Source organism: Rhyacophila brunnea, unplaced genomic scaffold, assembly GCF_057557595.1.
Source record: "Rhyacophila brunnea isolate RB1 unplaced genomic scaffold, BYU_Rbru_1.0 scaffold_6, whole genome shotgun sequence".
Taxonomy (NCBI): Eukaryota; Metazoa; Arthropoda; class Insecta; order Trichoptera; family Rhyacophilidae; genus Rhyacophila; species Rhyacophila brunnea.
In genome coordinates this window covers 22,982,351-23,001,426 of record NW_028233276.1, presented here as the reverse complement: position 1 = coordinate 23,001,426, position 19,076 = coordinate 22,982,351, and the positions used below count along the sequence as shown (strand labels likewise).

At 30.9% G+C, this 19,076-nt stretch overlaps 1 protein-coding gene across 5 annotated transcripts in view; it reads left to right on the top strand.

Moving 5' to 3' along the window:
* cv-c (RhoGTPase activating protein) overlaps nucleotides 1-19,076 on the top strand; it is a 705,315-nt gene that overhangs the window by 313,685 nt on the left and 372,554 nt on the right. The window contains exon 1 of one of the 5 annotated variants that reach the window (XM_085957157.1): nucleotides 11,239-11,398. The exons of the other annotated variants lie outside the window; for them this stretch is intronic. Within the exon in view, the coding sequence (XP_085813283.1) occupies nucleotides 11,272-11,398 (127 nt within the window). The 5' untranslated portion in view covers nucleotides 11,239-11,271. Of the gene's footprint in view, nucleotides 1-11,238; nucleotides 11,399-19,076 lie in introns of those variants that run through there. 5 annotated transcript variants of the gene reach the window in all.

The window sequence follows — 19,076 nt, the reverse complement described above, 5'->3', positions numbered from 1 at the left end:
ACAAATGGAGTTTTAAATACTAATATTGACGTATTTTACGACGACGAAAATAATAAAAAGTTTTCGGTTAATGTCAAACAAATAAGTTTTGACACTAGAAGATATCCAATTTGACGCTACCAATCAATTACGTTGCACAAACTTATCCGAAAATAGAGATCCTATCGAAGTTTTCCGTTGGCTCCAGAGTTTTCTTATCGCGTTTCCGTCACAGCTGTACAGGTGCCGTATCCGGTGCGGCGAAACATAACCCGAATAGATATCAACAGGCTTTCTACGCTATACGCTTTTCACTCGATTTTATGTAGGCTACGTTACGTAGGCTGTATACCGCCGTCCGTTTCCCCGCCGTTTTTGTCGTTACAGGACTGCGCTAAAGCCTCAGACGAACAGGCGACGCCGCCGCGGGCAGACGCCTATAGACGCCGAAAGCTCTGTCAGCTTGTAGAAGCTTCTATCATAGTGAGCTTTTAAGCTCAGTATTATCTGATAGGCCGTACAAATCTTCTGCCACTTATCTTCCTGAAAGTTTAATGTTTCTTTACGTGACACTCGAGCAGTTTCCTCAGTATTATTCCTTCGATATAAAACGCACATAAATAAAAGTGTGAAATAAACTGTCGCGAATAAATGCAGTTGTTTATCAACTGACATCAAACATAGCTTTGATTTAAATAATCTTATTTTCTAAATAAGTAGTTAAAGTGATCATTAAAACTCAAATTAAAGTAAACTTTATTTTTAAACTATCATCTTCGTAATTTAAAATAGCTATTTGTAACAATAATTATAATTTCCATATCCCTCAATGTATTTTTTGTGAAGACATTATTATTTTTCTATATATATAAGTCTGATAAAACGAATACCCTTTTAATGTGTGATATATTACGTAATTTAAATATAAACTTTTAAAATTGTTTAAATGTCCATAATCGGTATATTATGCATACTTGTTAATAGTAATTGTTTTGTGTAAATATATAAAATTCCTCCTGTTATATTTAATGATAATAAAAAAACAATGTTGTGTATTTTAGTGTATTTAAAATAAGGTGAATATACGATGATTGCTTCACCCAAGTGGAGTATATTTTTTTTGTTATCGTTTGGTTTAGGTATATTTAATTAATTGTAATGCCATCTATCATTCTCCATATTATATCAGTATAAGTAAATATTTGTTCATACAATTTAAGACAGGTAAACGCAATGTTATTGCTATTTATGCGGTGATAAAAATCTCTCACTCTAAATATGTATCATATTTAGTTGTTTTTACTCGTGAATTTCTTGTTAATGGAATCGAAATATCCAGTTTATGTAGCGAGTTGCTGAGGGTTTAGGTTTAGGAGTTTTGTTAACTGTTCGCATAAATATGCAGTAATACATGACTATATAAAGTTCAATTATAATATAGATACTCGTAAGTAAATAATATTACGAAAATTTAAAAATCTGTCATGAATCGCCAAGTGAACAATGAATTTAAAATAATAATGGAGCATTTTCAGAAAATATAATATGTGTGACATTGTTATTAATATTTAGGACCCATACACCATTTAAGTAAACGGTGAACATTAAGAATTAATTTAGAGTACCATATGAAGGAAAATGAACTTTGCGATGATAATATTACGTCAAACCATTGCAAAATATCTTGACAAATACAAAACGTAAAATATTGCATTTTACGTGTCTATTGCAAAATCCAATGTAAAGTTTGCTGAATATATTTTTCTAGAAAATTGTATTTTTACCACGTTTTTATTAGCTCGTATTCTTGTTTGTCCAAGATTTGTATTGGAAGGTTAAATATATATAACTAACTTCCCGATTAGCTATAGATTTGAAACTTTTAGAATATATCAGAACACGACGACATTTTTAAGCAGAATGGAATTCATTTTCAATTAATTCTGTTTTGTATGGAAAGTTATTATTATTGGTTGCTAGGGGGGTCCCAGCAACTAAATTATTGATATATACGTGCGTTACTATGGAAATCAATATGAAATGTCAAAATGACATTTCAGTATTCTATATTTATTCAGTATTTCTATCAAGTACAATAAAAAGTTTATATTATTACATAGAATTGTCAAACAGAAAATTTAAAAGTGTGTTATATAAAAAGTTCTTTTTATCTTGTAATTATTAATAGGTGACATTAATAGTCTTGTCATTAATAGTCTTGATGATAAAATAGTAACTTTAAAAAATGTTGTACCTAACTACAGACATCTAATGTACCAATTATGCTGAATTGAGCTTTTATTAAAAAGCTCTCAAGTATTAATAAAGTCTACTTAATGAAGTACAGTATATTAAGTATTTATCTATTTATATGGCGGGACTATGTCGTATCAGTTAAGCTTGGTGTGACATCCGTTGAGTCGTATTATCAATACCGAAACTGATTATATATAGTATAATATAATATTTGATCTCTTTATTCAGCAGTAATTATTTAGAGTTTTCTGGATGATCAATTTGGTAGTCGCTATCGAATCCGAAAATCACGCCGCCGTTTTTAGAACAACACACCTTACAAAGTACGTTCATACTTTTATGGAAATAGCTGTGATTATTGATGTGATCGATGGCCAACTGATATGCATCATTACTATCACCAATTAAAAATCATATAATCAATAATTATGTTATTATTAATTAATATTAATTTGTGCAGATACCATTTTTGGTGATGATCTCTGACTTAGTTTAGATAGCGCCTGATGCTCGCTTTAGAGCCCCTCCTACTATCTCTTGTTTCTTGCCCAAATTCACATTACTGGCAAATACATCATAGCGACACAAATATCTTACATCAATAAATGATCTGTTGAATGATAGTTGAACCTCAATCGATAAGTGGGAGCCACATTTTAACAAAATCGATCAACTTGTACTTTGAATTAAATGAAGTTGGGATATTTTCTACTTTTAGGCAATTCAACTATGAATCATAATTCGAGTCGACAATGGATCACTTACATCGGAAACAACTTATTTAGAATTTAATGCAATTAGTATGCATGCAATCGTGCACATGTTTTAATTTCAGAATTGTGTATAATGTTTTGGAGCGGTCGGATGAAATTACGTTAATGAACTAATGAATTCACCTGATGCCATCTTGACTACGATTATCTATTTAACTTATAGTGATATATTATGAGAACGTTCTTTTTAATTTTTCAACATTCAACAGACAGTTGAGCAACAAAATTGATATGTGGAAACGCGGCACTATTTGAACACATCGCAGGGTCTACTCGGAGATGTGTCGTAAATCCGTCATTCGTTCCTTCACCATAATACCCTTCCTCTTTCATTTTTTCCTGCGCGATCATTCATTTAAAATATTTTTATCACGTCGCTTAATGGTTATAAAACGGCAGACTGCGACACCATAAAGCGCCGAGCACACTGCGTAAAAGACGAACTACAATAAAATTTCTTTATCGCCTGCCGCCGTCACGGATTTCTGTAGCTTATCATATTATTTGAAAACCCGAACATTACCTACGCAGGATTTTCTTCCACTACTAAATAGGTCAACGGAAGCTTTGTTAAATCTTACTTCTACAAAAAACGTCTGTTTTATATGATTTGTATGTCGGTTTCTTGTACCTCTGAAAACTAATATTATTTAATAACAAATAATATTATAAAGAGTATCGCCGAGTCACATGTGATAGATTGATGTAATTGATGCAATTTCATGTTTCTTTGTTTGAAAAACAAATAAATACATTTATAAGTTTTAACGTTCTGCTTACCAACGTTCCCTCTAATTAAATTTTTGTGTGAGCAGTACTTAAACTCTCTGAACAGTAAATTTTGTACAAATGAATATGTACAGAAACATTGTACTTTTGCATAGATTAATTAACTCGTCAAATTATTATCCTGGTGTCTACTGCTACTACTTTCTACAAAATTTCTACGTAACGCGCACACGCCCACACCTTAGATGCTGTATTTTGAAATATATAATTCACCAACATTTTCATACATTGCGAAATATAAATACAGACTGTTTTTATTTTAAAGGACCTGCTGCTTATTCGACACCTAAATATATGTTAAAATTTTGAAGGTATCACAATAAATATTTTAATATGTTATATTATTATTGTGGACCTAAAAGTATAATTATTCGTTTCATTACTTAAAACACTCAATCTATTTTGGAATACATAATATTATGTATGTATTGTGTTTTATTTAAATTTTACAATGCCATGTCATCTGTAATTTTTTACAAACACGTATCTCAAAAAATACAACTTTTCAGGAGAGGCAAATAACAACTTTATCCTCTCAGTTTTTAATTTAGAAATAAATTTTCTTCTATAAAATATCTATTTAGTATAGTTACAGATATTTTCATGAAAAAAATGTTATGTTTCTTCAATTTATCGCACTATACTTTCGACCGATCAGTCATATTGTCGGAGATACGAGAATGTTTGCAACTTTACTGTGAATATTACTGCAGCAAACACATAATTATCTTGACTTAGGAGAAAAAGCTTCAGTACAATCATCTGTCGGAGTTCAGTATTCTGTATACTTACAAACACGTAACTCAAGATACGAGTTTATAATATTTATAAAAGTCTTTTATTGTGATAATTTTGTTATTGCTAAAATCTATTATGTTGTAAAGCATATTTTGACATACGTTTTAGTGGAATATGTGCGTATTCAAATTCTGAATTCATTACATCAAACGACTCAAAACTGACAAAAATTGAGATACGTGTTTTTAGAAAATTTTCGACGATATGCCATATGCCAATAATAACAGTTAGCACTATTGAAGTGATTACCTATGTTATAATAAAAAGTATGATTATTTTCCGAGACTAGAGATTTCTTCGTGAAGCATTGAAGTTTCTATAAAATAATATTTCAATCTTACGATAAGTTTAATGTAAATCGTTTTTATTAATCAGACTATTAATACAATAAGTGACTGAATCTCTTCATCTGGTTTCTATCAAAGTTAACACAATATAATGAAGGTCGCTTGGCAAAACTATTCAATACCTTATTAAGTTTTAATACTTGAAATATATACGTAAAAATATTTAACATTGTCTGAAAGTTGTAAGCAGAACGATGAAGCTAGATATAATGAGCTATAATTTGAGATTTATATGAATGAATTTAAAAAATATGGTTTTTGTTTTAATTATCATGGTTTTTTTTAATCTTAAGACTTAGTGACATACTAAACGGTTTAACAAAATAATATATAACATAACTCTTTGTTCTTTAAAATAAACATTTCTTACGTATATTCTATTACCGGGGCTACGCTTACAACATTTGAAATAATATTTATGAAGTTCAACAATAAACAGTATTTTCAGAATCTACATATTTTCATTTCTATGCTTCTTCAATCATACATTCGCTATTTCTTTGTGAAATCTATTTTAAACATCTGCGAATATAATGTTGAATTCCTTTTGTTGGGCGCGAGATGTTGAAAATTTAAACACATCTCTATTAGCGCTGCCAACTGTCAATAATTTAAAAAAAAATGTATATCTCTTATAATAAATCAAGTGGATCAAAGCAGATTTACCCAAGATGTTATCATTGAATCAAATAAATGTGAATTAATAAATCTATCATATTACGTAGGTAAAAAAGAAAACTATTTTATCATTTTATGAATACTTTGGATACAAGTAAATTGTATTCAACAGTTTAACTTTGCTTTATAAACTCCCGATTAGTCTTCAAATTTAATTGAGTAAAATATTAAACTTAAATTATATATTTTTGTATAAAATATCAATAAACTGGTTATTTATATTTTTTTGTAGAAGATAAAAACATACATAATTAATTATACATTGTATGTGGCATAGCAGAAGAGCATTTTCCACTGAAACCGCGGATCGTGAATTTGAATGTAAATTTTTTTGATTTAAACCTAATTTGGTGAATGGCTAACAACCATATTTAATTCAAAATACCTAAGTGCATACTTCAGTGAAACGGAAAATAATTTTCAGCAATATGTGGGACGTAATTTCGGACGCGTTGCCAATCGGAGAGCGATAGTCGACTTGTTTTTCAATTTGTTTTTTGATGGCGTCGGAAGAATTAATTCTTAAATCGTGTAAAGATACCTAAAAAACGTTACGTAGTTACTCAAAAAATAACAAAACATGTCAATGAATATATTATTATTATTACTTAAATAACAATAAACATAACATTAAATGGACGCATGTTGAATTTTTATGACAAATTATATTTTGTTCGTCACGCGTCGTTTGCCCAATCTGTGCGTCGCGTAGCCACGATCTTTATAGACCATGCCTCAGCTGAAGTATAGCCTTAATATAATTTGGTTTTTTGTCTCTCACATTCTTTCCTCTGCGCAGAAAGAGGAAAAACACAGTGTGAAGACGCAGAGGAAAACACAGCCCAAGACCCAAATACGATAACAACAAGCCGTGAAAGTCTTTGGCGATAATTTAAATGTACTGTATTATTTGTCTACGTTGAGTTTTGGGTGGAGTAAGGTAGACGGAGGGATTCCAGGCACTAACCTTTTGATGGTGGTATTCCTTAACTCCGGGTCACTCACTCGCGCACTTGTTATGTTTATGGAGAGGTTGAGTTAGTTAGTTAGTTAGTTATGGGTTTAGTTGAATTTGTATTATTTAATTGTTGATTATTAGCCTGGCGATGGTTGCTTTAGCACTAAATTTAAAATGTTCTCAGGAGACGGAGAGTTTAGGCACATTGGGTCATATACTCTTAATAATTAAATTATAATATAATACTGTTAAGGCTATACCTCAGTTGAGGCATGGTCTAAAAAGATCGTGGATAGGCGATGCGCGGATTGTGCAAATGACGCCTGCAGACGCCCGCCTTTGTCATATAAGTCCAACATGCGTCCATTTAATGTTCTGTTTATTGTTCTATTAGTAACAATAATAATATATTCATTGACATGTTTTCTTTTTCAAGTAAATTGGTAACGATTTTAGTCATCTTTACACGATTTAAGAATTAATACCCCCGTCGCCATCACGAAACAAATTGACGTGTTCACACCTCGCCAGCGAGTCCAAAATTTCGTCGCACCTATGGCTATAGTTGAAAATTATTTGCCGTTTCACTGAAGTATCGTCTTAATATAAACTCCACCTTGCGAAAAACTTTATATAATGTGTCATGTTAATATACTCCTAGTTTACATTGTGATATTGTAGAAAAGTATGATTAATTAGCGGCCTTGCTAAGGATACTAAAACAAATAGTCGTACATATATGCATCAAAAATGAAATTGATTCTGTAAAGTTATTATGGAACATTTGGCTCTACAGTTTCGACTTTACACGCTTCCAAAGTTGTATGTAGACGTTGAAAGTTTTAAGCGATTAATTAATAATTCATTTCTAGTCGTCAATAATAATCAATTATTCAACTTTACAAATCAACCGCCGATACCGCATCATTGAGTTTAACGTTGGCTTAAAGTTTTGATTTTTCCCACTTATCTCGAAGGCTATTTCGGCTTTTCCAATTTAACTTTAGATTGTGTTTTACTAATGGACTCGTGTTTTGCGGGTGATTTTATTTGTATGCTATTACATGCGCTCGGTTTCAATGTGGTTTCGACTCCTCTAATTTTATAACTATTTTATATTTTCGGAAAGTGTTTAAACAAAAACTGCGCATCCAAACTAATGCACATGTTTACTCAATTTTCATAAAATTAATTTATGAATATTGTAGGTGTGAGAGTAAAGATTATTTTAAAACCTGTCTAGTAGCAAATTATTACAATTTTACCCGTTAACAAGACGTTTGGCATTTCCGAAGCAAATACCAACCTAGAACTTTTACACATATACACATTTAATATCTTCAGACTAGAGTTGAAAGTTAATTAATAATAATAATATATATACAATATGAGAGCCAGCGTATCGTGTATCTAAAAAGAAGACTTTCGTGAGAATACATATGTCTATGGACTTTTGATTTTAGGAAAACCATGTTATGATTAAACTCAAAGGCTAAATTAGCTCTGGAAGGTATGATATTTTTGGTTCAAATTTGTACTGAATTTATTTACTACAAAAACATACAACACACTGGCTCTGTGGTACAGATATTCATTGTTTTATTGACCATGCAATTTTACACAAATACCTATATCGTTTGCATAGTACTTGTATATCAACGAATGAAACAATCTACATACTGCATATTATATTATTTATTTATAAAGATGAAGCGTTAATTATGAGTTAATAAATATTAATCATTAATATTTTCAAGAGATTCAGTGTTTACTTGGCGATAGTAGATACAAATTTCTGTACATGAGAGCCGGTGTATCTTAACACAATGCTTACGGGCGCTTTTAATTAATTTTGTAATTAACGTGTTAATTTGCATTTGAAAAGTAATTAGCAAAAACACAATTTTGTGCGGCCCGTAAGCTATGGGTTAAGTAAAAAAAAATCCATTCATGTTAGACTTACGACTTTACGGTGTACGGTACAGCTATATATTATTGTTTACATTTTGATGAAGTTCATACTTATATATTAATATATGTTAATTCTTTTATACAGTTAATAATGTGATAATATAATCATAAACATACGAATTATTGATTCAGCATGCAATCATTTACAATAATGTAAAGTTTTGATTTAGATTTGTTTTCTAAAATATTTTATTTTTATTATAAATAATATGACTAAATTGTAATTTTATGTGGTTTTGGAAAGTTTCGTAAATTCTGTTGTCACAAGCTTTCAACTGAATTTTGAATTGTAATACGTTCATAAGAAACACACAGTACACATTACAAATTTATCTCTCGTTCACATTACAAATATGAGGTTTTAGGGTAGGGGAATTTCAACCGCTAATCTTTAATGAAAGCTGTAGATAAACAGAAAGTGTGTTGATAATAGTATTAAACATGCATAATACGAACTAAAATGTGTCGTTTTAGCACTGCGATGTCTTGACGAAAGCTCATTAGTTTACACTTTTGGAATCCTGAATCCCGGGACTCGGAAATATTTGTTGATGAAATATTAAAAATGCTGGAATACTAGGATTTGGAGACAGATTTTCAAATTTATATTTATGTAAGTACCTACTTACCCTTTTATGAATAGAATATATTATTCATATTTTCATGTTTTATATGTAGGTTATTTTTTTATGTATGTATAACTTGTTTTTTTCAATAGATTTTATTTAGTGTTGAATCATGATAATTTAAAAAATCTTATCATTTGGTATTGACAACTGCATATATGAACTTGCGACGCATGTTTCGTTCTGGTGAGCATTATAACGTATATAGTGTGAGTGAAATAGGTACCTACGTGTCGTAAAATAATTTCTGCACAAAATACTTTTTAACGGCCCACATGCTCAGCGTAGGTCAAAATGGAGCTTTTATGGCATTTTCAGAGCATAACCCTGAACATTCCTTAAACGTTGTAGATAATCTATTTATATAATTTTGAAGCCTTATTATCCTTTATAATTATTTTAAATATTTGATGACTGAATAAAGTATTTTCATTACATAAAATAGTGTTCTTTTAAACCTTTCGATCTATTTTTTAGAATATAGTCATAATTCAGTACGTCCATGTGCACTGGTGTTAAGATTCTTTAGATTTATTAACGCATTTTCAAAACCATTAGTAAAATTATTAATGTTAACATTATATAGTGACATATTTACGACAAAAAAATATATTTTATAATCTTTGTGATCCCAAATTTGAAAAGAATTAGGCATTTTATTATTCAAAAAATGGACACGATTAACACATTTGAAGATAATTCTAAAGATACTGATTATAAGCTATGTATTTGATCATTCAAATGTGATAAACATCCTACGAATAAGGATTGATTTATAATAATTGTAATAAATATATAATAATAAATGGTTTTGTAAATGCGTTTAAAAATAAATAAATCTAAAAAATCTTAATACCACTGCACATGGAGTATGGACGTATTGAAATATGACTATAAAACATTAGATCGAAGGGTTTAAAAGAATACTATTTTATGTCATAAAAATACTTTATAATATAGTCATCAAATGTTTAAAATAAACATAAAGGATATTAAGGCTTCAAATTTATATAAATAGATTATCTACAACGTTTAAGGGATGTCCAGGGTTATGCTCTAAAAGTACCATAAAAGCTCTATTTTGACCTACACTGAGCATTTGGGTCCTGCGTTTTAGTTTTAGGAATTTCTGGTTTCTATACTGAAAAGACTCAAAAGGTGAATAATTAATTCATAAATATAAAATCTGTAGGTACTAAGTAACACTTTGGTGGTAAAACTCGACACATACATAGGTACATACGTTTTATATTTTTATATAATACAAATATCGTCATTTTCAATAACGGTTGGAATTAGGCGCAGGGCTGGCTACCCAGCCATTTCATTTCTACGAATATCCTGTTAGTGCTATTAAACTTATACATCAGTGTCACACTAATGTATAAAATCTTTGCAAGTGCGTTATTTTATCTTAACTTAAAAATCTATTCAAATATCATTTTGGTAAATTGGTAGAAAAGGGTAATCTTTAAGTTGTGCCAGTTTCATCAATATTGATCATCAATTTTTCAGTTATAACTAAAAAAATACTTCAAATCGTAAGGCAAATATTTCAAAATAATTAACACTTTAATATTGGCATAGAAAATCATTTCGTACGAATATACGAATTGAATATATTATTGTTATAATATCTATTATACATAATAATATTATGCGTTAAACGCATATAAGTAACTCCAGTTTAAGATTTTTATAGATTTTCAGAAATATTTAACTAATTGACTTAGATACGATACAATGTATCATAATAAAAACTATTATTACTATACGAACGTTGAATATATAATATTATATAATTACGTACCTACGTGAAATAAATAAGTGAAGTGAAAAAGTGCTTTATATAATGAAGGATCTATCGAAAATTACCAAAATATGGTAAATAAATACAAAGTGTTATCCCAACATGTATGACCATATATAGTTTGTCAGTATTTCGTATACTTACATCTGTCAAAATTCCAAATAAAGGCAAAGCGTTGCCCGACATGGGGGACCACAAAGTTGAGTCCACCCTGGGCGTGGAGGCGATGACGGTCTCGTCTGAGATGCCGAAGACCCCGTCGCCTCCTCACCACACACCCACGAAGATGGAGCGGAGGATGTCGCACTTCAAGGAGTACAAGTTCTTCAGGAGCTTCAGCGCCAAGGTGGAGAACTGGCCGATGCGGAAAGCCGAGCAGCTGTGGAGAAGGATGCGGGAGAGGAAAATTGCAGGTAATTAATTGAAATTTATTCCAATACACATTTTACGTAAATTAAACATCTATTTATATAGTACAAGCTTAATATTCTGGCTGACACGTCATCACGGCCGATTGGAAAATTTACGTACATCTCTATTTTACAGTCTCCCGTTTCTGTTAAATATAAAAAATAATCTAACGTGTTTTCCAGAATATCATATATCACTGTAGGTATTTTTAAAATTACAGCGCTAATAACACTGTACTTATTAAACCAAGGATTCTTAACCCCGTGACTGTGGGCGCAGTTGCGCCCTGGAGCACTTTTACGTGCGCACATGGACTGATTTTTATATTATTTTATCATTATTTTCTAGAATGAATATAATAAAATCAAAATACTGACCACGACTCACTGATGCAAATCTAAATGACTGTTTAAGAATAGGAACATAAATAATTACAAGATAAAAAGAACTTTTTATGTACAACGTTTTTAAATTTTCTGTTGAATCATATAAACTTGACTTGACTAGCTTAAACGATCAAAAACATTTGTACTTGATAGAAATAATACTGAAATATCATTTTAAGATGTCATATTGATTTCCATAGTAACGCAAGTATATATTAATAATTTAGTTGCTAGGACCCCAGACCCCCTAGCAACCAATAATGGTGTCGAAATAACTTTTCATACAAAACAGAATTAACTGAAAATTAATTCAATTCTACTTAGAGATGGTTAAAAGTATTAAAAAAATGCATTGGCATCGTGTTCTGATATATTCTAAAAGTTTCAAATGTCTAGCTAGTCGGGAAGTTAGTTAAAAATCGTTTGCAAGATTTGTACCGGACAAAGCACCACCGGACAAATAAGAATACGAGCTAAGAAAAACGTTGTAAAATACATTTCAACTATGAAAAATTGAAATTCTAATGGAGTTAAATTCAAATGTACCTTTGGTCGACAGTATTAATATTATGAAAATTTGATTGAAGAAACCAAAGATCCAATTACTTAATTAAAATTTCATTATGTTTTCTTATATATTTTTTGCATACGACATTCATAATAATATATATTTTTATTAATAAAAAACATAATATTTGCATGTTTTTAATCAACTGTTTCATTATATTACGTCATATTTAAAACTTCATTAATACAAGGTTATTTGACTAGGAATTGTTACAAATATAGAACTAATCTAATCACATATAAATCTGTCTCAGTTATGTAAGTTTCCAAGGAAAGAAATGTTCCCGACATACGCCTTTGATTATAAATATGCTACTTGTGAAAACAAGGTTAGGTACCCCCGTTTTAAACGATTTATTGACTACTGTCTTTTGAAAACTATGATAATACCTAAATATTCTACACTGATAATAAATTATTTATTTAGAGAGATACTTCTCATTACTCACAATTAAAATGTCTTCTCTGATCTGAGGAGACAGAGAGAGAGATCTGCAGTCAATATTAAAACATACATCGATGTTAAGATACTTAACAACTAAATAACTATTTATGCTCCTAATGTGGGTATATATACCACCCAGTGGCGAAGACTTCATACTAAGCGATTATTTAAAGCCTACCTTCTTAAGAAAAATAATTTTTATTTTCATATTGACGTATTTATATAATCACACATAATAATACATTCAATATGCCAAAATACATCTATCGTATAGTTGTCATAATTTTACGATCTTTTCCCATATTTCAATAAGCACCATCTACGGCATCTCTCGAAAGCTTAAAAAAATAAAACACACCGCGTTTCGCTTCACATATTGTATAGGATTATTTTGCCGTGAATCGTCGGGTTTTTCAATATGAAGTTTTTTTCTCATAATTTCAAAATGTCTGGCGTCCCGCTTACAAATCTACAAGTTGTTTCGTTAGCGCTTACGTCGCTAGAGCACATTTATTCAAAATAATTAGTAAGAAGATAATTTAAAGTGTAATTTCTATGGGATTAAATCACATAAATATGTATTGATTGTTGTTAGAAATATAAAATAATTTATCTCGTGATTTTTATTTATCTATTAGTTCACTCATTAGACAATTTAGATATCTGATACTGTACCTACCTAATAATGTAAACCTGTAATATATTTTGAGCGTATGTTACGTTTATAAATGTTTAGGAAAATACATAAGTAATTCAAACTAATTGCTTATTTTTATAAACTAATTATAACAAACCAATTAAGCTTTTGAAATTTCATCGATTCAGCGTACCTATTCATCAGTAGTAATATTGGGTTATCTTCTTATTTCCCGTAAATATATCTGACAATCATGGTTACTCCCACAGCCTACCTCTTTCCAAAAGTCACCCTTCGCCACTGATACCACCACATGTATATTAAAAGACCTATGTATGATGAATGAAGCCATTCGCCCAACAAATTCATTATGGCTATGAACGAAACATACCACGAAAAAATAATCCATTATTTCACATAGAATTACAGCTTGGTTAAGTGAAATAGATCAGTTATGTATCGTGTTATGAACTATATGGCAAAAAAGCGTATAAGGTATTTGTTTTATTCCAATGCAATATAAAATCCGTTTTCATCCACGTGCAATATTGAAATATTTTGAAACGTCATGAAACGTGGTAGGTGTTTTTTTGTTTTGTCAAAACACAAACATTTGATATTAAAATTTTTCTATTGCAAATACAAAATATTAAACATGAAAATTTACACGTGCATGCTTTGTACACAATACTTTTCCGCGGTTTTGCGATCGTGGATATGATCCAATATTTCGACAAAAAGAGATATTTCATATATGAGATTTTTTTATCTATCTTGACTCCTGAAAAAAGGTTAAATTATTCATACGGTAAAGGTTGACAGATCAAAGGTTACAAACGTAGGACGCATTCCGTCGCCCTACTTCGAATTTTCCGAAAGAAATGGGAAACGGAAAAATCCTTTCGCTCAGTGGTTTGAAGTATGCATAATGGTTTTCAGAAGGATATATTATTATTATACGTTTGCAGCCGAGATGTTCCTTCTTTCCGTAAGAAGATTCGCTTGACCTTTGGAAATTAATTCATTTGGATATTCTACAAATACAATAAATATAACAAAGGAAAAATAATATCATGACAGCGTATATCTTTATACAATGAAAATACTTTGATGAATCATATTTCAAGTGTAATAATTTCGTTTTATTTTTAACTGAGTCTTTCATAAAACCCTTTCGTCTGTTATACCTATTGGGTCGAAAAAATATTAAATTTTTACTTAGTAAACTCTTTTGATTGTATCATCCCAAACTTTATTTTTTCTATATATAGGTATATCTGTACTGCCCTCCTAAGTAAAAAGATAGTGTTTTTGGATTTTGGGAAATTGTTGTAGGAGATTTAAACTGACATTTCTCTTATATTATGTAAAATTATTGGATTGTTTTGACATAATCTCGAAATACCTACACACTTGTTTATTTAGAGATTTTATCAAAACAATCAAAACAAGTAATTCATTATAACCAAAAACACTGTATTTTTACTTAGCAGGGCAGTATAATGTTTTTGTAAAGGTAGTATGTACTAAAGTCGATCGTCATTGGAAAAAAGCTTCAAAAATGTTGATTTAAAAAAATATTTGGCGTACATAACTTTTATGTAAAATCAAGTAAGGCATTGGAAAAATTCTAGAGCTCCTGAAAAAATTGGTTTTCTAGAAAGATGTTGACTTTTGTCCCATATGGTACTTTCTATGATTTCCATATAAAAATATTTAAAAGTGATTTCAGTAACATGTGAGTGCCATTTTCAAATGCAACAAAGCGCATTTATGGCAGTATTGTGTATAATTTAAGGCACTGCCCTTTCATCCGGGAGCTCTGAGTTCAATTTCCGGTGAGAACACTATATATTTATGTGATTTTATCAAAGCCTGGGTGTTTCACTTCTATTACTAAATATACCACTGTTTACTTACACTGCTGTCATTGGGCCACTAGGCCTGTTGTAGTGTTAAAAAGAATCTATATAAGTATATATAACATAATATGTTAGTTATTGGTGTAGTGCTAAGTAAAATAGTGCTGGGCCACTGCATATTTAAAAACCTAATTATAAACAATGTTTTATGTACGTACCAAAAAAAAATACTGGGAACAGTAAAAGAGGCAATAAATTTCAGATTTGGATTGACTAATCGGTTCTTTTGTTTTTGCCTTCAATTTACTGGGTACTAATATTTATTTACATATTAAAAATTCTCGGTTTTTTTTCTAAGTTAAAAATAACAACCAGATAATTTTTTGAATTCACTTGATTTTTTTTTTTTTAAGAAGTGCCGGAGCGCCACCCCGGTGCGCTCTGTTCCACTACAACACTGGTCCTAGTTGTCACAACTTTCATACGTTTAAGCTTCACCTCTACACAAAGGTATTTTCTTCAACTTCTTTGATTTCCCCATCGTCAGAATTGACATCTCCATGTATGGATCAGGATTTATTGGTGCTAGGTATGAATCCTTTTTTGAAGAAGTTAACGCCTCTCCATGCATCTGGTGTCATGGCTTCTTCGTCACACGATATTTACTCCATAGTCTACATAAATATATGTTACATTAATAATGTATTGCATGGGTTTTTTTTAAATTTAAAATTAACTTTGCTAACCGATATTGTAATTTCATTTTTTTATATTAAATTGGCTTGCGGCTGTTGTATTAGGCATAAGCTAAAAAACTTTGAGTTTCGCTTATAAAATTACGAACGCGGATAATATGCCAGAGGCTCTATCTACATACGTAGATACATATAGAAATTTCTCAGAATATTCAATAGCCATTCATTTCCATTATATTAAAAAACCAGCACATACTTTGATCATAATAACAAATATTAAAAAAAAAAAAATGCTAACAAAACAAGGGGTCGTAAAAACCCCTAAAACCAATAGATATCAAGCGAACAAATTAAGCTAACATTTGCAAGAATAAAAATGCATCTAGCATATTAGTAAAATTCATTCATCTTCATTACTTACTAGGGATTCCAATCCCGGGATCCCGGGATCCCGAGCTATTTTCGATAGCTATGAATCCCGGGATTTCGGGATTGATTTTTTTTATTCATTTTTATGGAAAATAAAATAAAAGCGAAAATATAACAGAAAAATACTTTTAATACAAAATAACTACATTAGAAATAAACTGAGTTTGAATGAAGTTTGATTTATACCCATGTGTAGGTTGCCGATTCATTTCATTTTTTCACATAAATTATTAAAAATTGAAAGATTGGAAAAAAACAATGCTTCGCACTATTAACAAAGTTATTCCACCATGATACGAGGGTGGGTCAATAATTCCTTAGAAAAAAGCATTAAAACAGTTTTATTTTTGTATTTTTTTTTTGTTTCTCAATATAATCTCCTTGGAGCTCAATACACTTGGTTAGACGTTTCTCAACTTTTTTTAAACCGTCAGAAAAATAAGTTTTCGGAAGGTCCTCAAAATAAGCATTTATCCGATCGATGACTTCTTCATTTGAAAAAAAACGTTGTCCACTTAGCCATTTTTTTAAGTTTGGGAAAAGGAAAAAGTCACTGGGGGCTAAATCTGGCGAATACGGTGGGTGGTCGACCAATTCGGACTTCAATTCTTCCATTTTAGCCATTGATCGTAAACATGTGTGAACACGGGCATTGTCCTGATGAAAGAGGATTTTTTTCCTGTTTAAATGAGGCCGTTTTTCTTCAATTTCGTTTTTTAGCTGGTCCAATAAAGATGCATAATAATCCCCTGTTATTGTTTTTCCTTTTTCCAAATAGTCAACGAAAATAATTCCATGTGCATCCCAAAATACAGTAGCCATAACCTTACCAGCTGATTTTACGGTTTTCGCCTTCTTTGGACATGGTTCGCCTTTCGCAATCCACTGCTTTGACTGTTCTTTCGTCTCGGGAGTATAGTGGTGTATCCATGTTTCATCTACAGTCACAAAGCGACGAAAAAATTCATCCGGATTGCGTTGCATGAGCGACAACAGGGCTTTAGAGGCCACCACCCTATTGCGTTTATTGTCGACTGTGAGCAAACGCAGCACCCATCTTGCAGAAACTTTTTTCATGCCCAATTTGTCATATAAAATAGAAATGACGCTACCTTTTGAGATCCCTGTAACCTCAATTATCTCACTCAACCTTAATCTTCGGTCACTTAACACCATATCGTGGATTTTATTGATCATTTCTGGTGTAGTCACCTCTACAGGACGTCCTGAGCGTGGTTCATCCTTTGTTGATGTACGACCACGTTTAAATTCATTTAACCAGTTATAAATAGTTGCAAGTGAAGGAGCAGATATGCCGTGAACTAAATCCAACTCATTTTTTATTTCCTTTGCTGTTAACCCTTTTATATTAAAATGTTTAATAACAGCTCTAAACTCAATTTTCTCCATTTTTGTAAACAAGCAATTTTTTTTTTAAATGTACGAAAATAAAAAACAACAACCCGACCAATCTGATTGAAACTTCGCAGCATACTGAATCGGTAGTGCCGCTGCATGAAAACAAACCGCTTACAGTACTAGTCGCGCCACCTGTCGGCTTTTCTAAGGACTTATTGACCCACCCTCGTATCATACGTTTTACGGCAGTTTCAGATTTGGCTGACTAATTAGATTTATGAAGCGGAAAGGCCATAAGTACGCCATGATTATTTGCTATACTATTTTAAATCTCGCTAATCCATTCATTAAGTCTTTACTATCAGAACCAGCAATCTCCTATTAAATTCACATTATTATTTATATTACAATATTATTTACTCCGTTAAACTTGTGTATTTCCAAGATTGAACGTATACAATATTAACAATAAATGTTTTAAATAGTATAAATTATACGAGATTTATTTTTGACCGATTTTATCAATGTTATTTGTAAATATAAAATTTTTATATAAACAATGGAAAAAATGCCAATCCCGGGACCAGTCCCGGGATCCCGGGATTGTCAAATTGTAATCCCGAAATCCCGGGATCAGAATTTTGGCTCGGGATTGGATTCCCTATTACTTACTATACCCACCTATTGGCTGACGTATGCATATATTTAGCAAAGAATTAATTAGTTTGTTTAATTATTGATACAATATACACTTCAAAATATATCTCACACAGGTAATATGCAATTGAATGTAAAACGTTTCATGCAGTATAATGTTAAATTCTTATAAACACACTCAATTCAGTGGGAAAATGATAGATAGGCAAATACCGTCTTTAGGTAAATTTCACCAATCATATTTAACATGGTTTATCGATTATTTTTACCATTCATAATCACCATGTCAGTCACCTTGCTGGCTTTTGTGTTTTGTTGATACGTACTTTCGCTAAATTTAAATTATCTCATCGAATCAACGATTTCTTAATAGTCCTAGAGCGCAGCTAGTCTTAAAAGTTTGCACTTAAGCACGTTTCCGTTATTTTCGTTGGTCCAAAGTAACACGGAAGTCATTCCATACACAAAACGGTTATAGGTGGTTATGTACAATAATTGGTAAATTCGTAATATGGCGAAAATTTTGGTTGGATGATGTTTCGGTCAGATTCGGGTATGTTCGTGCTGGCGGATCCGCCCGAACCCCAAAACTTTCAATGAAACGTCAAACATATCAACATAACCTACAATTTAATTAGAAATG